The sequence below is a fragment of the Heterocephalus glaber genome, unplaced genomic scaffold (assembly GCF_053883595.1).
Source record: "Heterocephalus glaber isolate CG9 unplaced genomic scaffold, H.glaber_assembly_v1.0 deba00001537, whole genome shotgun sequence".
NCBI lineage: Eukaryota > Metazoa > Chordata > Mammalia > Rodentia > Bathyergidae > Heterocephalus > Heterocephalus glaber.
Window position 1 is genome coordinate 6,705,787 of NW_028258332.1, and position 27,140 is coordinate 6,732,926.

At 40.9% G+C, this 27,140-nt stretch overlaps 1 protein-coding gene across 7 annotated transcripts in view; it reads right to left on the reverse strand.

Annotated features, from left to right (window-relative positions):
* Sema5a (semaphorin 5A) overlaps positions 1-27,140 on the reverse strand; it is a 483,148-nt gene that overhangs the window by 240,538 nt on the left and 215,470 nt on the right. For 6 of the 7 annotated variants that reach the window (XM_087189197.1, XM_004845176.4, XM_021258604.2 and 3 more), the window contains 2 exons: positions 23,440-23,539; positions 7,453-7,498 (listed from right to left, as the gene is read on the reverse strand). In XM_087189197.1, coding sequence (XP_087045323.1) covers positions 7,453-7,498; positions 23,440-23,539 — 146 coding nt within the window. The remainder of the gene's footprint in view (positions 1-7,452; positions 7,499-23,439; positions 23,540-27,140) is intronic. The other variant, XM_087189199.1, reaches the window with a different exon arrangement.

A 27,140-nucleotide genomic window follows, 5' to 3' on the forward strand; every position in this document is an offset into this window, starting at 1 on the left:
TTAGTATCTCATTCTTTATATAGAAGCTCTCCATCAGAGGGTAGTGATAGCATAATATTATGACCCATTAGAGAGTATTATAAATTGACTCAATTTATTTTAAATTTCATTTCATATTAATAAAAGGAAGTAATTAAAACTCAAGATTCCCAGCAGGTTCTTTAGAAATGTCCACTAAGGATTCATAGATGACTTGGGTTTTATATATATGTGAAGAAATCCAAAGAGATAAATTCCTTACATATCAAAGATCTCACAGATTTAATTAAGTAATCTTAATGTTAAAGACAAGAAAAGGGGCTTTTTCAAAATATACAACAACTGAAGCACCAATCATTCATCACGGGGCTTCTCAACATCAACACTGACGCTGTACAGAGCCAAGTTATTTCTTTGTGGAAGTGAAGAGGTGGTGGCCCTGGCCAGCGGGAATATGTGGAGCCAGTTCTGGTCTCTACCCAACAGCAGAGTCTCCTCTCCAACTGTGACCATGAGAAATGTCCCTAGACATTACCAAACCTTCCCAGTAGTTGAAACTCCTTCCAGTTGAGAGCAACTGGTCTAGACATAGACACAAGTTAAAACTCAATCCCCAAACCCAGATGGACAGCAAAGGAAGTTAACTCTCCTTTGCCTTTCCAGAGAGCTCTTTTCTATAATGATCCTGTAGTTACAGGGATTTAACAGTATTCAATTTAGAAATCATGGAGAGGCAGGTGGCAAATTGGAACACCGATTTCCGTTTTTCTGCTTATTCCAGCAGTTGTGAGAGAGATACAGACGGTGAATCCCTTTCCCTTAGTAACAAAACAATATGAAAATGGATTTTGAGCTATTTCCCCAAAGAATACTAGGAAGATAGTGAGCTAAACGAGCTGAGGCCCTCCATGTTCCTCGAAATCTGTGCGGGGTGATTCTACTGCCCGAGGGCCATCCTGGTATGATCCCAGATGTTCAAATGTGGTAATTAGTCTTGAGGCCAGCTGCATTTTTATAATTTCCAAAAAGCTTTGTTCTTGTAAAATAACTGTCACGATCAAGGCTAGAACAAAAGTGATGCCCAAGATTTGAGTCTACTATTATGACAGGAAGTAGGAGAGAAGTGGGATGGTAAACTACCATGATGCCTGACCCGAGAAGGATTTGTCTTCAAAAAGCCATGGCTGCCATTGTGCAGTAAGTTTCCAGTGAATTTATCACAGCCCCACAAGGAAAGGAACCTTATAAATGATATCACCACAACATTTGATTCTCTAGTTGTTGATGAAAAATGGCTTTCATTTCTTTAAATTAAAAGCTTCTCTTGTTTTTTCTCTTTAACATATTACCCGATGTCTGCTTGAAATTTATTACAAATACTCCAAATACAGCCATTTCACTTCACAGTATATTTACTTGTGAATATTCTCATGGTGATGCCAAGAAATCTGCCCCTAACAGATTGTGTTCACTTGGAATAAGAGAGTAATTGTACCCCAGTCCTTGTTCAGCTCTATTTACTGCTTTAACGACTCCACAACTGATGTGCTAGTGGATGAGGGAGATACGGTTTTCTGGGGCAGAAGCATGGGGGCCTCTGATTAGGAGCTCTGCTGACTCCAGTTCCAACTCCCTGCATAAGCTCCTCCGGCCATTTCACCTGTAGTGGGATTTCGCACATGGGAGGCACCATGCAGCGTGGTTCTTAGATCTGAGCCACCATGCGTGACAATGTTTGCTGGACAACATAAGATGGGTCCACGTGCCCCACTGAAGGGGAAGTGGACAGGAAGCGCATAGTGAATCCCAGGGGACAGGGCAGGGGGTGATCACTGAGATCTCCGGAATTCTGGGACAACTGCTAGAAAGAAGAACAAAAGGAATAACATTTAATACCTGCCTGCTCATCACGGATGCTCACCCAAAGTCAAGGCAGAAGAATCTGGAAGAGAGGAAATGTGTAGAAGGGTATGGAGGAGTCGGGATGGGTATGTAAGGAAGAACAGGTCAGGCTCCGGAAATGCTCCTGTCCTAGCATCTTCTGCTGGGGAAAGCCTGTGCACATGTGTGCTTCAAATGCTTCTTATAGAAAGTATTTCTTCTTGCTCTAATCTCCAGGTTCTAATTCTTTCCTTTTCTTAAATTTAGGCATAAAAATATGAAGTTTACCCCACATTGCAGTAATGTTAAATTAAAAAGATTAAGAATAAAAGATATTGTTAAATATCAAAGGATTAAAATGTTTCTACGTGTGTGTTCTTACTTTACCACCTGCAAGGTGGTCTAATCTAATAATTGACTCGAATGTGACACTGAAAATATCAAAAGAAATAAAACACTTCTTTCGGACACAGTGAATTTCAGTACAAGGCACCAAGTGTGGTCAGCATAGAGGTGATGAGGCTGTGCTGTGCCTGCAGGGACAATGGCCATCTGTCCTTGGGTGGGTGACACGGAGCTAGAGCCTAAAGTGACACAGGATGTGTGTCTTTTTCTAGATTAAGAAAGTGGGGTAAAAGTATTTACGAGAGACAGGTCAATAAGGGACAGTGTTCAATGTTGGGAAATAGCTGACAGTTGGGGAAGCAACAGGCACCTTAGCATGAGGAGGAAGGGTCCCACTGCAAAGGGGAGAGAAGTGGGCAAAGCAAGCCACCACCTGGAGGAGTCACAGGCTCTATGGTGGATGTGGAAGAGACCCAGCCTGGTGAGAATCCAAGCCACTGCTAGGGCAGCTGCCATTCGCATTTCCTACATTGCTATTTGAAGTAGATGTTCTCCCTGGTCCCCATGTTTTCATCTTTCCATATTTAAGCATTACTTTTGTGTCTCTGGAAAGAGATAGAAGGAGAAAATGACCAGCCCGAGATATATAAATGAATCTAGGTGATCTCATGTAAAAATTTGCATAAATGACAGAAAGCAACAAGCTATGAATGCTGTCTTACCTGCTATCAACAACTCTACTGTCCAACTGGCAATGCTAGCCACCCTGAACACCTGAACTCTGGCTAGTCCAAAGGAAAACATGCAGGAACTGGAAACCACACAACCTAGACTCAATACTAACAAAAACAATGAAAAGGAAATCTCACGATTCCATGTTGGAATGTTAAGGTTTTGGATATAATGATAGGGCCAACATATATAATTAAAAGTGCTTTTCCTTGTTTCTTTGAACTTGTTTTCAATATTTCTACTGGATGATCTTAAATTAATTCTGAAGCTCATATGCTTCTCTTTGATGGCCCCCTCTATAGGACCAGAGCAGACCGCTGTTTGCCAACATGACTATTTCATTTTGTTATCTCTGGAAGTAGTCATTTAAATTAAAACAGATATTCAGAGAAACCAGTAAGACCTCTTCCCTCAAGAGCAGTTAAGTTGAAACAGTGTCATGAAGAGTTGATAGCTTTCTCTCTCTGCATGCTGCCCAAACAACAGGCTACAGAGCTGCACGCTCACCCACGGAACTTGAGAAAGGGGAGTCACTGCTGTGCCTGGCACCAATGGGACTCTGGAGTCTGTCACAATGACTGCTCTTCAAAGCCACCACTCAGAATGTCACTGGCCTGCATGGCCCAGTGTCAGGAAAGGAAGCTCTCGCCAGGGGGTGAGGCTGACGGGCGTCCCTCCCGCACAGAGTGCATTTCAGACCCATCAGTAACTTGCACCACAACCATGCAGGCAGCCGTCAGAAGGGAAGGCATGGTCGGAAAAGGACAACCAGTGTCCTTGCCCTCGCAAGCACAATGTGTACACTCGTTAGTGGCAAATGTATTTCCAACATGTTGCATCTATTTATTTTGACATAATGTCAAGCAAAGCTATAAGAACAGCACAGTGGACTTGCACAAACCCTATACTTCAATTTCATTATTCACATGTTATCACATTTGTGTTATCATTTTTGTCTGCATGTATGTGTATGTATGATGTCTGCATACATGCAATGCTCCTAGTCCCTCTGAGCCATCAGGGCTAAGAAACAAATGAATATGTATAATCAATATGTGCTTGGGAACACACATATATCCACAAAGCCCAGTTTTTAATATACAGGGTTCCAGGATGTATATTATATCATGAGAATCAAAGTAAGTATACCATAGGTTTCTTAGACTTTGCATGCATATATAAAGTAATTTTGTGTCTTTGGAGAATGAGCTACAGAAATGACACAATATCCCCTGTATATTCTAGGAGGTTTTTCCAAAGAAGTAGAACATTCTCTCCACGACACTTGCCATTACAGCTACCAGAATCAGGAAATGAGTCCTCTCTTCTCTCCAATCACATTTTGGACGTTGTCCCATAATGTAACTCCTACCAAGAAAAAACATCTACCAGAGATTAACTTTGGATCAAGTACTGCATTTGACTGTGATGTTCCTTTGTTCTCTGTTTTGATGGATCAACTGTTCATTCTTTTAAAAATATCTTTCATGACTGATACTTGAAGATCAGAGGCCAGCATTTTGCAGGATGTCCCTCACTCTGAGTTTGTCTGAGGGTTCCTCAAAGTAAGGCTGGTTATATAACGTCAGGCTGGGATGTAACGGAAATCTAGCTGCATCTTTCTCAGGGCAACAAATCACAGGCTCTTTGTCTCATTACTGGCAAAGTTACTGTGAACTACTTGGTTGTGTGATATTTACCAGGTTTCTTCTTCTTCATGTCCCCTTCCAAGATATTACTTGCAATTAATATGTAGTGTATAGGAAAGTACTAGGAAACTATAAATATCCTAGTTGTCATCAAACTCATTCACATATCCTAGCAACCATGGATCATTTTTATTTAGATCAATTTTAGTGTGATGATGGCCAAATCATAATTCTCTAATTAAACCATTCCTTCAATATTTAATAGTTGGTATTTTATGAGAAGAAAGGTCACTCCCTTCTGTGTGACTAACAAGTCATTCATTTAATGTTTATGTTAGTATTTGATCATGGATTATTCTCTTAATATATAATAATCTCTTCAATCCCCGGTACCAAAAAAAAAAAAGAAATATATAATAATCTGCTACTATGATTATATATGTTGACCATCCAAATTTCCCAGATATTTTCAGTGAGCATGCTAGAAGCTGATTCTCATGTTCGTTTCATACACCTTCTACATGCTTTGAATATTTCTTTAACTTCTGAAACAAAAATTATTTTGGTCTTATCTGAGATTTTCTTTGCCTAGCTCTGGAATCAGTTACTGCATTAAGAAACTCTAGTTCCTTGAGTTGGAGAAGTCTATTTGGAAACCAAGTGCTGTGAACTATGTGTGCTCATTAGTAGTGGAATGGCCTGCTTCTAGACCCTCTGAGTCATCAGGACTAAGAAACAAATGGAATCGTAGAGTCAGTGTGCTTGGGAGCACACATATATCTACACAACCCACTTTTTGATACATAGTATGCCAGAGAATATATTATGAGAATCAAAATGAGCATAATATAGTGCTCTTATCTATTGAGAGGTCTGTATTTCATAAAATTATTTAAAGTAATGTTTGAGATGTTATTTTGATTAAATTACTGATCATCATTTTTGATTGATAAATAAGAATCATATATCATAATATAATAAAATAATTATAGGCATGTATACAGTTTACAACAATTTTTTTTTTTGGTACCGGGGATCGAACTCGGGTCCTTGTGCTTGCGAAGCAGGCAGCTGAACCACTGAGCTAAATTCCCGGCCCCCCTACAACATGATTATTACATGTATACACTGTGGAATGGCTAAGGCAAGATAGTTTACATATGTATTACCTTACATATGTTTTTGTGGTGAGAATACTTAGAATCAATTCTCAGCAATTTTTCACTATGTAATACATTATTAATTATAGTCAGAGGGCTGTACAATACATCTCTATAACTTATTCTTCCCATTGCACTGGAATTCTGTGTCCTTTGACCACTGTCTGTCCATTTTTCTCCCTAGGCCCCAAACCCCTGGCAACCAGTCCTTTACTCTGCTTCCAAGATTTCCCTCTACATCTCTACATGTAAGAGAGATCATGCGGCACTCATTTTTCTGTGCCTGGCTTATTCCAGTTAACATAATGTTCTCAAAGTGTTGATCATTCTGATTATTTAATAAGTTCCTAATTTTAACAACCACCCAGTTCACTTCATGACTTGTAAAAAGCCAAATCACTGTTGAGTGTGCTGAAAGAATTATAATGATTTATTATTAGTACCACTTTTTAATTTCATTCTTTTATTTATCACTATCATTGTAGAATATAATGTTTATTCCTTCAGGGAAGGTGGTGCATGTATATAACACGTTATTTCCTCCTTTCATCCATTTTCCTTTCCCTTCCCACTGTCTACATCCATCTCCTGATCCGCTTCCCTTTTTTTCTTTTACATGTTTGCAGCACAACGTTTACATTCCTCCTATGCAGCTGATACACATATTATTCCTTTCGGAAACACAAGCTGTACAGTTGCTTGAGAAGCTCCTGCACTTTCTCTCTTTGGCACGTCTCAGTTCATGTGCATTATGAATAGCACGGGGTTGGTAGTCATTTGTGGCCATTGCCCAGTGAAGAAACTAATTATTACTAAGACGTAGGGATCTAGACAACAAATCCAGTGTAATGTTCTTCAAAGCTCTTGCTTGTTACCAACATTAGCTTTGACAGTCAGATTGTCATGAGTCTGATGAATAAAAGATAGATGTAATATTAAAGCCTACCTGTAGAATTTCCCAAATACCCACAAGTACCAGCACTACAGAGAGAATAAAATAATATAATCTCTTCAATCACTTCTTAGAGCTTAGGACAGGAGGCTGATATTCATATTAGCTGAAGAATATTTTTCAAACTGTAGTCCAGAGATTGTGACATAGTCCACAAATAGCTCCAGAATCTCAGCAAGGAAGAATATTATATTATAACCCTCTTTTCTAGGAGATTTCAAATATCACACCTTTCTAAAAGATTAGAGGGAGAAAGGGGGCATTTATCATTCAGATCTACAAGAAAATAAGTATTCCACATTAAGGATCAAAGGCTCATTCTCTAAACTGCAGTAACAGAAGTTGATAAATGCCATTTTATCTACTATCATCTGTTCTTTGCTCTATGTAACTTTTACTCCCATATTCAACATTATGTAATTATAAACAAAAATAGCAATCAAAGGTGTTTCATAAGAGTGTAATGACTGAATGCAGCAAATGAAATAATCCCTGTCTGGGCTGCTCCCTGACTTTGAGGAAATGTGCCTCACGCTGTCTGTCACCACACGCAGAGTGTACCAGGGTGAGGCCCATGAAACCATGGCAGGGGAAAAGGTTAACCGGGAATTGAGGGCACGACACATTGTACAGCGCAGGTCAGCGTCCTGCGTTCCGGCCCCCTGAGGAAAGGACACTCTGCTTGGTCTCTGTTCCTTCAAACAGGGAGTTAATTTGGATGGAAAAAAGGTTGTGAAAAACAAATTGCACCTACCTGGATAAGAGATAGGTCCTCTAGCTGCAATCTGAAGAGGTAGTTTCTACAAGATACAAAAAGAGAGTGGCTTATTTTTATTAGATTCCAAACAATTACAGTTCATAAACATGATGAGCATAAGGGACGGGAGCAATGATTTTGGCGTGAGAAGCATCCTTCTGCTCAGAACATGCGCAGCACAGTCACAGTCTCCAGAGAACAAACAGTCACTCAATGTGTCAGCAACACGCGAAAGACGTGGACTCGAGCTCTCACAGATCAGCAAAGTGAGTGCCTGACTGGGAAATATAAGTTACTCTTGGCTCCTCCATTCTATTTGGATCAGAAAAGGGACATGGTCATTCAAACCAGAAACTGAGACTAACTTATGCCAGATGGCATACAATTATGCTTTTTGAATCTTCATTCTTGCTCAACACCTACACTGACTGTGTTTTATACTTCAGAGTGTGAATGCAGCCTGTGATGTGAGGGTGCCACACTCTACATTGCCAGGTGAATTCAGTTCAGAGATGTGAACATGATGTCTGCCCAAGGAAGCTGATGCCACTGAACGTCTCAGTGAGCCCTGCAGTCCACATGTGATACAGGGAATCAGATAAATAAAAACTATCATTTTTAACAAAGAATATGCAACTGGGATCAGTGGGATGTAGACAAAGGAAAAACAAAAATATGGGGTGCGTTAGTGGCTTTGTAGCTTTGGGAAATGACCAATTTGCCTCCATCGACATGTGATGCTTTGGTATGCAGATGAATCACGACTGCCTCCTTAGCACCACGTGGAAGGCGACAGAGACAACAGGAAGAGAGGAGGAAGCCAGTCCAGGCAGAAACAGGAAAAACAAAGTGGCATATGAGGGAAAGCAGACCTTATGATGCAAATAAACGTGGGCAGGGATCCCAGAGGGGACTGTGATAAAGGGTTGGTCCAAGGTTATGACTAAAACTAAGAGGAAAAATTCTCAACACCACTCGGAAACAAATGCTAGTTCCTTTTACATGCACCATCTTGGGAGAGGGTAGAGGTAAAAGATAAGAACTAGACCTGCTGTCTCAGATCAAGTGACAGCAAGCCAGGCCAAGGGACATGCTCAAGGTTGTGGACAGAGAAGGGGAGGACAGGCACTGTGGACGCTGATGTCCAGTAGCCCACTCTGAACCAGCTCCTCGCACCTGGCTCCCCACCATGGAATAACACTGTCCTGCGCTGAATGAAAATCATCTCCTCTAAACCACTGCAGTGTCCTCTTCACTACCTCTCTTTCCAGTGTAACCTCTGATCCACTGCTGGAGAGGCTTCTGGATTGCTTGGCACGCCACCCCCACCACAGAGCTCTTCCCTGCAGCTTCCCCTGTCTTACTACAGCTGTCAGGCATGCTATGCAAACTAGGCTCAGATGCCCGTGAGGCCTGAGAGGCTATGGTTATCGAGCTGGGCACCATGCAGAGGCCAGGCTTCCTGCAGAAATGTCATGTGAAAGGGAAGAAGTGCTCCTGGGAAGGAGTCCCGCCCAGCAGCCACCTGGGACTGCTGGTGGTTCAAGATCTGCCAGTCCCTCACCTGCTGTGACGCCGTCAGCAATGCCTCCCATAAGGGAGGTTGGAAATCCACACACAGGGACCCGTTTTTCAGACCAGGGGCTTATAAGAGGCGACTGCTGGCCAACGTGCCCATCACACTTCATGCATTTTCCGTGCGCACTCTGGTCCCTACCCGCATACCATTTCCTGCAGGGCTTTCTGCCCACAGGAGGCTGCTGCTCCACTAGGGGAGGCAGCACAGCCTAGGGGTTAAAAACACTCATGCAGTGGCTAGAGCTCCACCACCACACAACCTCAGGAAGGAAGCTGGTCCACTCGGCCTCAGTTTCCTCAGCTGTAAAATAGAGCTAATAATCATATCTACCCCCTAGTGTTGTGAGGCTTAAATCCAAAAAGAACATTTAGAATGGTGCTTGGCCCATTGCAAATACTCAGTTTACAGACGCAGCTTCTAGTTTGGTTATGAAAAATAGTAAAATTTCCAGATGCATCGAAGTTCTCGGCATAGCCCTCAAGGCCCAGAGAAAGGAAGTGTGGAGACCCCTCCAGGGACTGGGGTTTCAGACAGAAGCAGCACACTTACTGCTGCAGGGCTGCCAGTGGTAGGGATGGCAGTGGTGATATTGGGCTTTTAGAAAAGTAGACAGAATTGTTTTCCTTCTCAGTCCTGAGACCAAGTCAGCCCAACCCACTGGCTATTTTACCAAAGACCTTTTTGTGTTAATATTTCCAATAAAAGAAACAATTCATATCTTAGATCAAAATTACTTGGGAGCTTTGGTGATACCCTAAGGTATTCTCTCGCTCTCTCTCTCTCTCCACACACACACACACACGTTCATGCTGCAGTATTTCTCTCTGGGAACCTTCTGCAAAAGTAGCCCCCGTGCACACAGGGCAACCTGGAAGGGTTCTCGGGCCCCTGAGAAGAGCGGATGATATTATTCATGATGTTCTGTAAAGCTCTGGAGAGGACAGCCAGAGATAAGAGCTCAGTGCTCTCTCTACTTATAGAGGCTTGGAAGAGGCTCGGGGAACATTCTCTGCAAGCCCTGGTTCCAGTTCTTACATGTTTTCCAAAGCAGAATATACTGAGTGTGGATGACAAGCATGCCAAACTCACAGTCCACATCTCCCGAACAAATATAACCTGGCTCCACTGTATGTTCTCTGCTTCCCATGTTCTAATAGCCTGTAAATTACTCCTCCCCTCCAGAGACATTGCCAGTGGATTTCAACCATTTGCCCCTGTTTGCCTCCTTTTCCCTCCCAGTGATCTTATCAATAGCCAGCGATCCACATGGTAGAGGCATTCAGGAGGTGAAAAGAAAGAGCAGGGAGGAGGATTTGCTACTTAGGAAAAATCTTACCACAGTTCTGAGACGCCACCTCCACCAGCAACCAGCTCCATGGCCGACACCACAGTGCAGAGACACACAGAGACGATACACACTGTCCATTGGGTTACAAGATGCAAACTGGGGATTTTTAACTCATTCTGAATTTTATTTTGGTCTAACAAAACATCAAAGGCTCCAAAAATTCTAGGACTAAGCAGTCATTGAAGAATATATACCTTTCAACTTATAGATGTAGAAACTTCAACAAATTAAGAAATCCTGCGTGACTTGTCCAAAATTATAAGGATTCAGAGAAAGAAATAAGATTAGAACGGAGACCCATCTCTTTGTGTCCTTTCCTCCTATGGCGTCTCCTGCACCCACCAATTAATCTCCCAAGTCCCCTTCCTAAATTTACCTGCAGGAAATATGCACACACATAGACATGCAGAAGCAGGAATAGTTCCTATAGTACAAGTACTTCTTATCATCACTCTTCCTTTAGAGGACCATTTACAGATCACTGTAAGACTTTCAAGTCCTAGTGCTGCTAATCATAAGCTGTAACTATCAGCCCACCAAAGCTTCCCTCTGAAACCGAGATCTGGCTACGATAGGCCTACTCATTAAAAACAACAGGTAGTTCCTACTGGTCTGCCTAATTAAATGATGTGTGTCCTGTCCCTCCCTATTTGCTTAAATTCTTCCTGAAATTGTTTGTCCATACTGTATTTCACTTTAAGAGTGAACCAGTTTCCTAATGTGTGAAATGAGAGAGCTAAGCTATATAATCTGTCAGTGTGTTTAAATAGCACACGTTCCTTTTATAAAAACGACCACTTTTAGATGTAAACAGTGTCCAGTGCAGTTGGATGAGTATCTGATCATGACTTGGTTCCAGCCTGTGGTCATACCAGAAGCTGGTCAATCCTTGAAGAGGAGGAGCCCTAGTTAGAGGAAGTTAGGGCACTGGGGACATGGTCGCGAAGGGGATACTGAGACCCTGACATGTCCATGTTTCTCTCTTTGCTTTCCACCCAACACAGGGTTAACAGGCCTCCTCAGCCACACAGGTCACCATGATGAATTGTGCCACCAGACTTCAAAGCAACTGGGCCAAGCAACCATGGACTAAACCCTGTGAAGCCAGGATTCAAAATAAAACCATCCCCTTAGAGATGATCTCAGGTACATTGTTCCAGTAAAAGAAAGGTGACTAACACAGCTCTCTAACAAAAACCTATTTGTTGTGACAAATTTTGGTAATTTCCTAACAAGGACTTGTTTTTCTCACCTAACATTTCAAAATAATCTGAAATGATACCTCATCACATAAAATACTTTTAAAAAATGTTTTACTAGTGTACACTTACTTAATAAGTACTAATGATAATATTTGTTAACCATAAATACTTGGGAAAGCTTACTTGAAAGGGTTGAAAGAAGAGTCATCAGAACTATCTACACTTGTACATAGGCTCAACATCTACTTAAAGTCTATTTTCATGTCAATTTGTGAGGCACATATTTGTAGCATGTTTTAAGGCACGGGGTTGGTAGCTGCTTTTAAATATTTGTTAATGAACAACAATGGCACACACAAAACTAAATTAGTCCATTGGACCTTTCCACATTAGAAATATGTTATATTACACAGAGTAATATTCACCTTATTTGTTATAACTTCCAACTACCTAAATGATATCTTATGAGTCATTAGTGAAACATTCATAGAATGCCCTAATCGCCTCTATGGAGTCTAAGAATCTAGAAAAACACAGTGTGGATTCCACTAATCTCAAACCCCTTTCCTCAAACCATTTGGTTCCAAGTACAAGTCCAAGACCATTTTTGCCCTAAGAAAAATTCCAATCCCACTAGCAACCTGAGGGACCTGACATCTCTCAAGACAGTTTGATCCATCACTGTTTAGGTCAATGAACTATGAAGCTAAAGGTTACAAAAAGAAAGAAAATCTTCCAAAGGGAATAAAAAATTGATACTCCCAGATGCTGGGCCACTCAAACAGCAAAGTGAGATCTACGTCCCCTACAGATGGCTGTTCTCCAGGGCACTGCAGGACAGGCAACCACTTTATCTTGTGATTGTGAGAGTGCAGAGGAGGGAAAACAATAAATGTAAGGTTCATGAGACAGGCCACCAGCCTTTCCAGCACGAAGGAGCAATGCTTCTGGCTCTCAGCCAAGCAGGAACAGTGACCAAATGTTGCACTGGGGTCAGTTTCTCTAATGGAGCAATGCTACGAGCAATCCGAAGCATTTAAGTGGTCTCATTAATCTTTGGAACACTCTTCGATGTAAATAGGTAGTAATAGGGATTGTGGCCATTCTTTACGGGGAAAGGCATTGGTACAAGAGGTTAAGAGATTAGATTCTTAGAGTGTCTTGATTGTACAGCTTAAGGTGGCCATTCCATGTTTCCATTTTTTCCCTTCTTGTTACAGAAGTACAAAGCAAAAGTCTGCCAAGTGGTAAATTTGGTTTGGTTTTATGGCTATGCTAAATAAAAATATGTGCTTTTCTTCCCTTCATATTGGTTCTACTTTTTTTCAAATGTCTTGGAATAAAATTAGACCTTGCACATTCAAATGCAATAAACCACTTTCCTTTTAGGAGTAATGATATATGAGGAGTACAAAGATCCAGTAGACTGAATAATTCAAATCAAAGAGCCATTAAGCTTAGCAGACGTAAAATGACAGTATTAAAGCCCATTCATCCTTTCTCCACTAGACATGGCAGTGAGTTTTCTCCCTCTTCACTGGAGTTTATTTCTTATTGACTCACAGATACAAGAGCTCATTTTTGGGTCCTTTCTCATCCTCCAGGGGCCTGTTAATCACAAATCACAAAGCACAACAGTATATTCTCAGAGGGACCAATGTGGTCCTGAATAGATGGAGTTCAATTGTGTGTTCATTAAGGTAATAAAATTCAGCCAGCATTAGAGAAGTTGAGCCATCATGAGCATGTTAACCGAATGAGTCATTTTATCTAGAGACACTATAAAACTCAACTCTGACCTCCATTAATTATGAAAGACACAGGTGTTTTAAAATGACATTCTCTTAGAATAACTCCATTGGTCTCTAATGAATGTGACTGTAAAATCAAAGAAAAGAATTCCAAGTTCTTATTTAACATGGAAGTCACAGGATTGCTTATAGCTGAGTGGAAGACAATGATTGAGGAAAGCAAATTGTATTTTGCACTAAGGTAAGATAGAGATAGAAAAGCAAATAAATCCATAGAAAACATTTTAGCAGTGGTTTTAAAAACTTTTGTTGTTGTTTTATTACTAAAGGTTTAGAGCAAAGCTGGTCAGGAAACCACCTGAAGAAAACACACACTTTCACCATTTGGTGAAACTGAGTTTGGTGACCAACTGTCACCATTTGGGTACATCTGAGAGGCAACATCAGAAAACTTGGTCTCTTCCCTACCTATGTCAAGGGCATCCTCTCTATGCTTTCTTCACTGCAAGTTCCACCCATCAATAGCCAAATAGCACAGATCTTGAAACAGTAATGTCTTACATTATATCCACATTATCATAACAATAGTAGCCCTGGAGACTAAAAAAGTGTGTATGATCCGAGAGCTAAGGGAAAACAGTGTATTTGTTAAAACAGAAAATGCTGTAATAAAAATTAGACTAATTATTTAAACATAAATACTTAACACCTCAATTATTTCTATAACCAAACACTATGAAGACTAGGTTTGAAAGCTCAAAATTTAAAATTACATAGATGTTCCAAACATTGTACAGCACTATATTTAAATAAATAACATTTATATTACAATTTTTGAATTATGTTTTTGTGAATGTTTGCTAATAAATTTTAGAATATGTTAACAAAGGTATATATTATTCAAAAATTCAGTCAGAATTATTTTCTAACCTTCTCAAAAAATAATAAAAAATGGTGGAGCTAAGAAAATGTTTAAACAATTATGATTTTATTTCTTTTGCTATTTCATGTTTCAGTGCTCACTCTCGAAGAATATTCTTGGTTAATTTCATTCCCTATTCTAAAAATGGTATTTCAAGCCCCTTAAAAGTCAAAGAATACACATATCTTACATCAAAAAGTTCAAATAACATTATTATATACACTATTTAGACTTGTAGTCTCTTACTTTAACAAAAAGAATGAAATAACAAAGATAGGTTTAAATGCAGTAATTAAATCAATGCTTTTATCTCAGATATATAAAATCAGAAAATCCTTTACCCATAAGTATACTTATGGCCAAAGCTATTAATTGATATTGCTAATAATCACCCTGATCATTTGAGTTTTATTATCCTTTAAATATTATTTGTAAATTTCTAAGGGCTTTGGAGATTATGGATAATGATTTATTGCAATAAACAATTTCATGACTTGTACTTTTGTGGGTCTACTGACTGGGTACGCGATTTGTTCTTTTCTATTTTTCAGTTAATTGGAGATAATTTTTCACTTGAAAAATCATGTCAACTATTTCTATGATTCTTTTAACCTGTGATTTCCCTTCTAATTACTGCTATATAAAATTATATTTCTGTTTATCATCAGCGTTAGTAAAGTGTGAGTGTTTCCTCCTATGCTTTTAGATAATTGGAGAATGACAGCTCATTCTCCAGCATGCTCCATCCTAGCTAAGGCCATCATGATGGGTCACACTCCCAAAACTCGCTGAGGCCAACTCTGGCCCCAGCCCTCAGTCACCCCGCTCTGTTAGTCCTCAGTTGCTCTGTAACATGTCTCAAAATTGGCCTCTCATCTCCATTTTCACCATCACTGGCTAAGATTGACTTCTGCTCCCTCAACTGCCCTCCCTACTTCATTCTCCAAACTACACAACATGACGGACGTTGCTCCTGGTGCAGAGATCCACACCTGAAGCCACAGCCTTAGAAAGCTCCTGGCTCCTCACTGCATTTGGCAGATGTCTGCACATCTACCACGTAGCAGATGAAGTGGAGCTTGGCTACACCACACGGGCTGGCCTGGCTTCCAGGGGGTCTGACTGAGAAGATCTGAGAGGCCTCTGCTGGCTTGAGAAGCCTCCCAGGGGACTCTCCCAGGTGCTGCTGAAACTTCAATCTCTACCCTAGAAGACCCAGCCGAAGCTGGGACCCTGCCTGAAGCTCAGGGGCCCCACAGACAACTACTTCTGAGTCCCCAGCAGCTCTGACTGCACGGAGCTGCTCTCGGCCCCACCCGCATCTCTGCCTCCAGGCTAGTCTCTCTTTGTTCTCCAAGTATCTGGGGCATCAGCTGGAGCAGGCCCAGCTGGAGCAGCGCCTTCTTAGTGCACCCTTCTCAGTCTCAAGCACCATCATCTCCCTTTAGTCTTCATGTTTTCTGGGCCCTCTGCTCAGATTTCTCATGAAGAATTTCATTGCTTATGTCTCTGTCACATCCACTAGGCCAGGAAACAGCAAACATTTTGTCAAAGGACAGGGAAGCGGATATCTCACCTCTTTTGCTGTGTCAAAACTGCTCATCTCCACAGTTACAGCTCAAACATAGACAGTGACAATGTGCAAATGGATTAATTTGTCTGTGTTTCAATAAAACTTTATTAGTCAGAGCAGTAACTCTACTCTGGGGTCCTAGCTTGATGACCTGTGCACTAGGCTGTAAACTCTTCATCGCGTAGAGAATATGCTTCACCTTTGTTGTAACAATACCTAAGATATTTTCTAGCACTGGGAAGGTAAAATAATTATTTGATGAATGAAGAGTCCCGAAAAAAGAACTCCATTAACTGATAAATTATGATGGGCCCTGGGTAGAACTTGGTAAGGGAAGAGCTATCAATGGTCAAAATTTGTGGCACACACATACACACAAAGTAGAAGTCAATTAATCTCCACCACACCCTTTTGTTGGCTCATTCATAGAAAATGCATAAAGGGGGGACTTTATTTAAATAACTAAACATATAACTACTGTGCTAGGCTTATCTTCTGCCAGTTTAAGCAGCAGAAACAGTATGAAATATTTTGTTGTTTCATAGTATAGTTTTTTAACAATAGCAAGTGGACCAAATTGGTTGGAATAACTCTCTCCCAGAGGAGTTTCTTCAACCAGCAATTTGTCATTATGCACATTCTCCAGAAACTTACTCTGCAGAGCAGGAACAGCAGGCAGATGGATCTTAGTTCTGAAGGAATAGCCCAGCTGATCCTTGGGTACTGATGTTTGCCAAATATCAGAAAATTGTTTTTTCAAAAACCCATCAGACAAAGAAGGGACTTTGTTTTAAAACACAGACCCATGGTAGCTCAGTAATAGAGTCCTTAACTAGTAGTGACTTGGTTCCATCCCAGCCCTGAAAAAAATAAAAAATAAAAATTAAAAATAATCAGGCTAATCCTTCAAACAGACTGAAGAGGAGAGAGGGGAGAAGAGGCGGAAGAAGGAGAAAGATGAACGAGAGAAAAATCTCAAGAGAAAAGACACCAATGCATCTAATGCCAGCCATGGGAATGAAAGGAGTAAGAAAGAGAGAATTTAGAACCAAAGGCGTAGGTTTACAGGAATTTCAGATGAGGATAAGTAAAGATGGAGAGTAGAAAGGAAAGGTACCACCCCTCTTTCCGCTGCCCACGCCTTTCCTAAGTCATAGTTAGGAGAAACACAACAGGAACGTAATCGTTACCTCAATCTCTCTGCTTGATGGTTCTGCTGCCTTTGGATTCACTCCTAATCACAATTCCATACCACTCAGCACATGTGACCTTTAATTGTACAAACCTGACTCAAACACATCCTTCTGAAAATGGGAAACAGTGCGTCTCCCGGAAGCACAGTCTCAGATCTCATAAGCATCTCATTATTCATTTAATTATAGCTTGCGTACAGCAGGTTAATTCTAAGGTAAAACTCTAAAGTTAAACTAGGAATTAAAACCACCGAGAGAGAATCATACTGGCCAATCTTAGAAAAATGAATTTTATATAAATCTAAAACTTAGACCCCTTTGCTTGGAACAAGTGTCAAAGTCATTTTGAAGCAAAGACTTCATTCTCATTAAACAGGGACATGGCTGCTTACTCAACATCACCTTTTTGAACACACACTTTGTTAAAGTAATCAATCCAGAGCCTACTAGGCTGAACTAGCCCTAGTGTGCTGGGTTCCTATGTGAGCAAACCAACCCAGCATAAGCTGTAAAAGGAAACTTAAGTCTAACCAAACAGAAACCATCAACTAACCTCTATCTAGAACCTTCACCAATCAGAAAACACAAATTAACCTCTAGCCAGGAAGTTTCTACTTTTAACCAATCAAATACCTTTATTTTGTCTTGCTTCCTAGAAGAACAAATTAGGAAACTTTCCTCGTTCACCACTATTCCCAAGAGCAAAGAGCCAAATTGCTTGTGGTCTTGTGGCAAGTGATTCATGTATCACTGAATCCTCAAATAAAATTTTAATGTGCTTATTAAATTCATCTTTTAGCAGTTCTGAATATGTAAAGCATATTCAATCCTAGGATGGCAAAACTATGTTAATATTTCTCTTCTTATCCTCAGTTTTGTAGACTCAAAACACGAGTCAAACAAATGGTTCAGGACGTACACTAAACTTTTGCAACCAGTTTGTTACGATGGTGAAGGAGACCAAAGCCTGCTGTGCCTTACCAACACTCAGATTTTAGTTTTGGTTTATTTGTTTGTTTTCATAGTAAACAAGCTGATCAGGAACCTATACTATTATTGTGTAGGCGCACGCGCACACACACACACACACAAGATATGATCAAAATATATAGTGAATGTTAAAACATAAAAACTTCATTAGAGTAAATGCAAATTCCAATTAATTCCTTTGAAAATACTCTCCTTCTCTTTGAACACAGTTATCCTATCATTCTTGCCACTTTCTGAAGAAGTTATGGAAATTTTCTTTCCTGAGTATCTTTATAAAATGTGATTTTTAAAAAATACAGTGAATGTTGCTGCCAAGTGCCACCCAATGGAAAAGCTGGCTGGTGGAAACATGAGGGTATGCTCTCATCCCCCTTATTCACCAGACCTGGCCCCATGTGAAGCCTGGATCTTCCCCAAAGTCCAAATGACCGTGAAATGTAATTTAACCCAATCAGGACATGGAGGCAGCCAGGACCATGCAACTAAAGATGCTCACGTAAGACCTGCTTTCAGACCTCCCTCAGAAAGTGGCAAGAATGATGCGAAAAGTATCTTCAAAAAGAGGAGGAGTATTTTCCAGGGCTTAATGGCAATGTGTCTTTTGCTGTAGTAAGTATTTTTCATTTAAACATTCATTGTGTCTGTCGATTATACTGTGTGTGTGCATGTGTGTGTGCGTGGCATCTGGGATCTAGGAACAGTGGACTGACAGGAATGGTGAGTCAAGCACTTCTGTTCCAGGTGATCGATCCAGTACCGGCTGGCTTCAAAATGGGTCAACTGTGCAAGGGAGCTGGTGCATCTCCGGAGCTTTCTCCTTGGCATCTGTATGTGATTACCATTTGGTCATGCAGTTTTGATGAAATTAAAATTTTAAAATTCTGAACACATAGAGCATTGTGCTTGTCACCAATTATCATTGTCACCTGACGCGAGAACTGGGGCTGTGGGCTTTGACTCCATCACACCCCTGCACAGGGCTGGCCCTGGAGAGAGCTCAGAGAGGGTCATCCTCCCCGGAGCCCTGCAGCTACCAGACGGTGCCTGCAGCATTGACACCAAAGCTTCTGGAAAGGACTAAGTATCGGAAATCAAGTCATGAGAAGAAAATAACTGAATGTGCAAGAAACAAACAACTGAAAGGAAACTCATGTTTTAATGGACATAAAGATTGTTTGCATTTAGAAAATTCACATTCTGAAAAAACTTAAACACCCACAAAAAAATGCCTCAACATCTTCGCCATGATTGAGAGGCAAAGACTCCTGCTATGGATAAAGTGACTGCACGTTCTTTTTCATTACACTGTGGCTGTTGGCATTATTAAATATGGTTACCTTGTAAACACCCCAAAGCCAAACACTGTACTCTGCACGGAATCATTTAGCTGCCACTTGGGATATCTACTGCTACAATTCTATCTGCAGCAAAACTTACACTTGTAGCAAGTTCATGGAGTATTATTTTCGTCATTATTTCCTAATTATCTATACCAAGACTGTAAGTAAGCCAAAACATATTCTTTAGTTTTGTCTTTTTTTCTCTTTTTTTATGCTATGGAAACTGATTCTAGTATGTTTTGTGACAAAGAAGTATACAGCTATTGAAAAAATATGATTCAAAGAATAAAAACAAATAGAAATCAAATAATGTGAGAAAACTGCTGAAAAAAGATTAATTGTGAGCATCCCTAAAACTTGTTTTTTAAATTTATGCTTTACTGTATTTTCCATATTCTCCAAGACAAAGATGCCTGGGTTTAATCATTAAAATACAAATTGTTGTTAATTTTTAAAGAGGATAGAATAAGACAAGGTATGGATGTCAATGTATTTAAAGACATATGCAAGATATCGTGTACCCTGGAAAAGGCAAATATATGAATCCTTCCACAAATTGCATGAATTCCAATTCAAATACCATCTGGTGTTACACAACCACAAATCCCCTACAGAGAGGTTTTTCTTCTGCAGCACAATGCAACCCCTTTATCAAAGAGTGCAAAGAATCTTTAACTGAATTCAATTTCAAGAAAATAAAGTATCAGTGGTATGAAGTGAAACCATCCAATAAATGCTTTCACAATGCCTAGTGCTCACTATGAAAAACTAGAATATCATTCTATTTTTGCACAGCTCATATTTTTAAACCATCCCCAAGTTCTGAAATATACACCTGTTATCTAAACTTCTCTCGTTAAGTCAAGCCTTCCCAAACAGGAATCTGAGGGCTGGGCTATTTTTACAGCTTTATAACTCATTCACACTCCCTCTCCAGCTTTCCGAGACTAATCCCACCGAATTTCCTGTACAGAATTCCTATTTTCTTCCTTTGGTGAGATCTTCCTGAAATGCTCATGTTCCTAAATGCCAACCTGTGTGCGGTCCTCAGTGGTTCCCTACCAATCCTTGTTTACCAAGGCCTTGTTTGTGGAATAGTCATTTATAGTGAACTATCTCACTCAGTCTACAATAGCTGAAATAGGGTTTGGAAACTAACCTGCGAAATTGTGTTTTTCAGCACTGAAAATTCAGCTCTGAGCATTTGCACTGAACTACATCCCCAGCCCTTTTTTATCTCTTATTTTGAGACAGGGTCCTAGTAAGTTATTAAACTTCCCAGGCTGAACTCAAACTTGTGATCCTCCTGTCGCAGCCTGGGATTACAGGTATGGGTACCATGCTCAGCTTCTCTCACCTCCCCAATAAAGTCGAGAAAACTAGGCTTTGAAACCAGCTCAGTGTCACTCAACCAGCAATCCCAGCCCGCTGCTCTTTCCCTATACTTTACTTTTCAAGTGTTTACAATGTATTACACATGGTTATGGTTCTAGAATAGAAAATACAACCCAGGCTCCCAAGGTCACTAGAAATGCGGGCCATACTTGGGACAAAAGAGTGTATGTTGCTTATCAGAAATCCAAACTTTGGTAGGCATTCTGTGCATTGTTGTTAATTCTAGCAGGCCTACAGGTTCCTGGCCTGCACACCATACTGCAAGTTCAGCTGACTCAGTCGCTGGCCCCGTCCTTCCTGATTTGGCTGGGCTGGCAATGGGATGAGACAGGGTCTTCCAGAAGTGCCTAGATGAAGACCACGAGGACAGTGGGGAGAGAGACCACCAGGGACAAGTTCCCTTCAGAGCAATTCCCAGCTACTGTTGCAGCCAGGGTAGGTCCATGAGACAGCCACTCACAAACCCCTTCTCTCATCCCTTACAAGAAGCTTCTGTGTTTGACTTAAAGCCAACTCCTGAAGAGCAGAAGGCACTGCCCTGATCACAGGAGGACTTCCAGAGACAACATGGAGTCATTCGAGTCAAGCTAATAGGAGAGCCTTTTACAAAGTTCTCTAAAGATGAATGAGGGACACAAGACTGAGGGGGATCTGCACCTGCTCCCCAAATAAGACTCCTCTGCCCCTGGGCTGATGGTCAGAGTCCCTTTTCCCTAAAGAGGGACTTGGGAAAGAGCCTAGCAACGCTTCAAGTCCTTTCCCACATGCTGCTGTCTGGAATCAACTTGCCACAATCTCAACCTCTCCTTTCCACGGTCCTCCAGATGCAAAAAGGGACATGGACAAATTAAATCACGGCAATAGGAATAGTGAGTTAATAGGTATCTTAAGAGTTTCTAACAGGAGGATGAGACCGTGCTGCATTCTGGAGAAATGAAGGGAAGTTTGGCACATCCCTCATGGTCTGGGTGAAGGGCTCACACCTATGGAGAAATGATGCAATGCTCTCGGTGAGTGCAGCCATGAAACAGGTGGCTAGAATGCTCACAGGACCTTGGAGTGGAGGCAATGGGGCAGCTCAGGACCAAGGAGAGATCTTGAGCCAGGTCCTCACTATGAGGAGGAGATTCCCAAGCAAAAATATGGGGTGGGAGGAGGTGGAAGGTGAGTATTCCAAAAAAAGGAGAAGTCACCAAACCTCAGGGGCAAGAGAAAGCATCTTCTATAGCTGTGGGAACCGCAAATGGAAAATGGCTGAGACTGTGAGGAACATGGGACCCTGGGCAGAGGGGCTGAGGGCCCCTCCGAACAGCCAGCATTCATCCAACGGGGCTATGTAAACAGATGACGGTGATGGTGGTGTGGAGCAAATCTGGAGACAGGAGGCCAGGTTAACACCCCCGCAGGAGTCACCGAAACTCTAAGTGATGGAAATCAATAAAGTCAGCATAGGAAATCCCCAAGTGTTCTCAGTGGATTAAAGTAAGGGAAAGCTCACCAGGTAACCCTGTCCAATCCATTTTTCAGTTTCCTCAGAACAAGCAAAAGGAGCATGCGTGACTTGTCCCCTGCCAGGCACTAAGCCAACTTCTTACTATTCACTGAAAGGTGCAGTCACACATCATAATGGTGTTGGGCCAGGATTATGCACAAGGACTCCTTAAAACCTGATGGTAGAAGCAATGATCCCAGAAAGTGATAATGTGGTTCTGGAGTACCCAGAATTTAAGCTAGATTCTGCTTCTCTTAGGACTTTACGGGAATTGTACAACCCCTGCAGCTACAAAAGGTATGTTTCATAATCTAGAAAACTTGGCTGAAAAATATTAGTGCACTTTGCTGCCAAACATACCTTCCTTAGATGCCAGAAGACTAAATCTACACAGAGCATCTTGTTTCAAGTTTAATATCAATTTTCCTGAGAGATGAATGTAACATGTTTTATGTGTATCATCCTCAAAACAGTCTGACAGGACAGGTAATTCGAATGGAGGGACTACTCGTATTTTCCAAAGAAGTAGTAGTAAATTTGAGGAAAAGATGCTCAAAAATCTTGTCAATTGTTCTCCGTGGCCTCATTATCCAACTGCATGGAGATGCGGGCCTCCACACGGGAACGTGCGCATCTTGAAAGACAGAAGACGAGGACAGTTCCCTTGGATTCTCAGCCCACTAGGAAAGAGCCGAGAGAGGTCACACAGAAAGGTGATGAGGGGCTCAGGTGCTCAGGAGGGCTGCTTGACCTCTGATCCCACTGGAGAACACAATGAAAAGATCGGAACAGGGTTAATTTGCTGGAGCCTGATTGCCTGGTTTGAAACTCTGTTCTGTCTTTTATTACGAGTGAATATGCCTCAGGACAACATATTTACCTACTCCCTGCCCCAGTTTCCTCTTCTCTCAAATAGGGATGTTGCCAGTATTCACCTCTGGTGGTTGGATGGGAGGAACAAATGCGTTACTTCAGGTTAGAAGGGATCGGGCACACAGTGAGGTCCAGGCAGTGCTTGCTATGAGGGGCACACTCATCCCTGATTCCCTGATTCGTGCACTTCATGACACTCCGACTGCACTTCATTCTTACATGAAATCACCCAGCACTCTTCCACTTCAGCAGAACTCTCGTATGGCCGCACAGACACAAAATGAAGTCTGAAAATATCTACAGTGGCAAAACATAACATCTCTCACCTTGCTCCTACCACAAGCTCTTTCTGTCCTGGGTCAAATGTTAACTGCGAGAAATCCACAGCATTCTTCGCTCTGAACTCCCGCAACCAGGGGCCAATTTCTAAACAGAAAAAATAAATACATGAAAAGATAAAAATGAATGGTTTTCCCCCGGAGGACCACAGAGAGGGCACATCAGGTAGCAAACATTACACTGGAAGAGGATTTGGAGGTCCCCCAGTGAGGTCATTAGGGGCCACTGGAAGTCTTTCGTCAGGATGTCTCACAGCCACACGGAGAATGTGTGAAATGCAGAGAGTCGGTGCCCAGGAAAGAGCATGCATGGCACTGAGGCGTGGCTGAGATTTACGAGCCAGATGTGCATTTTCCTCTTGGCTCTGGGCTGGGCAGAAAATAACATAGCACACTCATGATTCATCGATACTGAATGCAAACAAGACAGTTTCCTGTGCAACCAGACTGGAAAGGGCTGAAGACTTTGCAAACTCACAAAAGCCCTCCTAGGAGCAAGGATAAAGCACCGGGCACCGTTTGCCGTCCATCAAATTAGACATTCTGTTTCCCTGTCCTTTGGGTTCCTATTTGAGCCTGATTATTAGACTTGTTAAACACATTCAGTCCTTTCTAGATGAGAAATCCATAGTTACTTCTGGCCTCATCTGCATTTTTTTCTAAGGGAAATCAGGAAATGGTCACTCTATAGAGACAGAGTTTTTACAAGCACCGTTAACCCCTATTAGAAGGCCTCCAGCCTGGAGCCTGGTGATTACAAAATGATAGTATTTGAAGAGAACTAGAATGGTGCTTCATGAGCCATTTTTGCAACTGTTGGTAGCTCGTGTTTGGCAGCAAAAAACTATGCAGTGAGTTGCCTGCCAGTCTGGAGATACGTTATTGTTATCTTGGCAGTTAATCATGTTTCTGGGTGGTCTTTACTCTTGTATTTCATATTTTGAATGATATCACACCAATTAAACAGGCATGTGACAACTGTCAAATCAACAAAGTTATTGGTTTGAGGAAAAGATGAATAATCTCTTTCAACAAACACGGACACTACAAATAGATATAATGTGGAAATATGCCCATGTCCCGTAACATATCTAAAACATAGAAATTACTTTTTAGCTGTGAACAGAATATTTTTGACTAATAACTTTGTATATAAAATATCTTTTCTATCAGTTATTGGGGGAAAATTAATATCAACTGAGTTATTTTCTGCTTAAAGGAAACAATGCCTGAACTAGAAACTTGTATTTGGTTGTGCAATTTCAATATGCATTTTTTGCTATTTTATAAAAATTTGTTCATTTTTAGAGTCAGGACAATTACAACAAAATATTGATAACAAAGTATGTACAAGGCTTTGGAGCTACAAAAATGTTATTAATGAACAATCCTTCAATAGCTTATAATTCAGTTGGGGGAAAAACAATAATATCTTTTTTTAAATGGCATTTATAATTACAAGGTATTTATAAGGTCTTGTAGAGTCGCAGGGATCATTCATAATATAAAAAGGCAAGATGATTGGGAATTTAGGTATTATGAAAGAAAAGATTTGACCAGAGAGCCACAGGACAGATGTCCTAGAGGGACAAGAAGAGAGCACAAAGGAAACTGTGTCCTCTCTGGCCATAGTTGGTATAGCTACTCTTTACTTAGCCCATTTCTCCTTTTCTGGGAAAGATGGCCCCCAAGGGCTCCCTAAATGTGATGAGCACAATAAATGTGCAAAATCAAAGAACAAGAACAAGTGAGTGAATTCAAGAGCAGGAGAATTTCAAGGAAGGTCGGAATTTGGAAAAAATAATAGCAACTTAAAAATTAGTACGAAAGAGAATGGAAAGGTACTTAAACTGCAGAAAAACTGACTTGCAGGCTTAGAGTTCATCTTGTATGTGACGAAATCAAAGATCCGCCTCATTTTTACACAAACATGTGACCCATTGAATTGTATACCCCACGAATATGAATGAGCTATTGCTAGGCAAGGTGGTTTGAAAAGGGGGATGAATGAAGGGAAGAGTATTATATTCTTTAATAAAAACTTTTTAAAAAGCATAGAATTCTGGATTTATCTATGAAAATATGATAGAGAAAGAAGATGTGTTGGGATAGTCTGATTAGGATGGATGATTGAAAATGAAGTCAAGGGGAACAAATTAAAGAGAACAAAAGTTTCCATATTAAATGAAGAGGGCAGGGATGATGTAGACATAGATATAGAGTTCAGGCTGATTTCAGAGGACGTAATGGATGAGTGCAAATATGAAAATGGTCTACATGAAAAATTCCAATGACAAGTTATTCCCAGAGCCACTGCTAAACATTACTAAGAAGCAGAAGAGTACATAAAGATGTTGAAGTTCAGAGCTTCATTCGGCAAGAAAACCTATGAGCAAGGAGCTCTGCCAGTGCTGGAGGGAGGACACCCCACTCTTTGCCCACCCGTCCCAGGCTCCAGAGCTGAGCATCAGGCACACTTCAAACTGTGTGATGAAAAAAAGAAAGGACTAAGGGCTAAACTTGCTGCTAGGGGAATGGAAAGATGAGCCACATAAGCGAGAGAAGACCATGAAAAGATGCAAAAATATCAGCTTATTTATGCATCCAGTGTTTACTTTCATTAAAAGAACTGGAAGAGAGTGGCCAATAGGCCCCAGGATGATCACACACATTCTAGGTTTGGGTTCTCATCTTGAATAACAAGAGAATAATATACTACTTCCTAAAATAGCCTCCATTAATAAAAGGATTTGTGTACAGAGAAAAAAAGGAGTCAAAGGGATAAGGTTGTGTCAATTTTGTTTGATTTTCCTTATTTAATATTCTAATGTACTTCTCTAAGAAAACTGTTTACTTTTAAGGCCAATACTGCATTCAAGTTGGATAATCTGCATAATCATTTCTTTTTCATTTTCCAGTGCATTCCTCCAGACCACACTATCTCCGCTTTGCACATTGCATGGCCTTTTGTCTTGGATTTCATGAGGTCCTTGGGAGACAGTTTTTGTACCAACCCACTTCTCCAGTTGAGAACACATCCACATGATACCCAGACTCTCCCTGCTCCCCAAAGGTAGGAATGTAGGCATCTTCTTCTCTCTGGGAAGACCAGTCCCCCAGCCTTGCTCCACTCCCATCTCTCCTCTCCTCTTCGGTCTTTTCTCTAAATTACCTCCTTTTTTCTCCCTAATATCTCCAATGTTAGCCATCCTTTTCTCCTCTCCATATAAGTATATGCACATCTCCCCCATTTTTAAAATTTTTTAAAATAGGCCGGGGATTTAGCTCATTGGTTCTACTGCCTGCCTCGCAAGTGGAAGGATCCAAGTTCTATCCCCAGTACCAAAAAAAACTTTTAAAATATATCTTATTACACTCATTTGTTATCAAAACCACCCAAAAATGCATTATAAATTCTTAAGTACTATGTGTTAATTAAAGATAATAGGCTCAGAAAGTTATTTCAGACTTAGAGATAAAACTTTGCAACTCAGTTGGAGGTATTATTATCCTTATAATCTTGAGAATAAGTCTGGACCAAGGCCATTATGAGAAAGCCAATTCACAGGCCAACCTCACTTAAAAACATGGCTGAAGACATTCCTAGTAGTATGAGCAGATACGATGTGTGTGTTTCCACGCTCACGGATGTGCACATGACACACACTCTATTTCTTATGGGCCAGAGC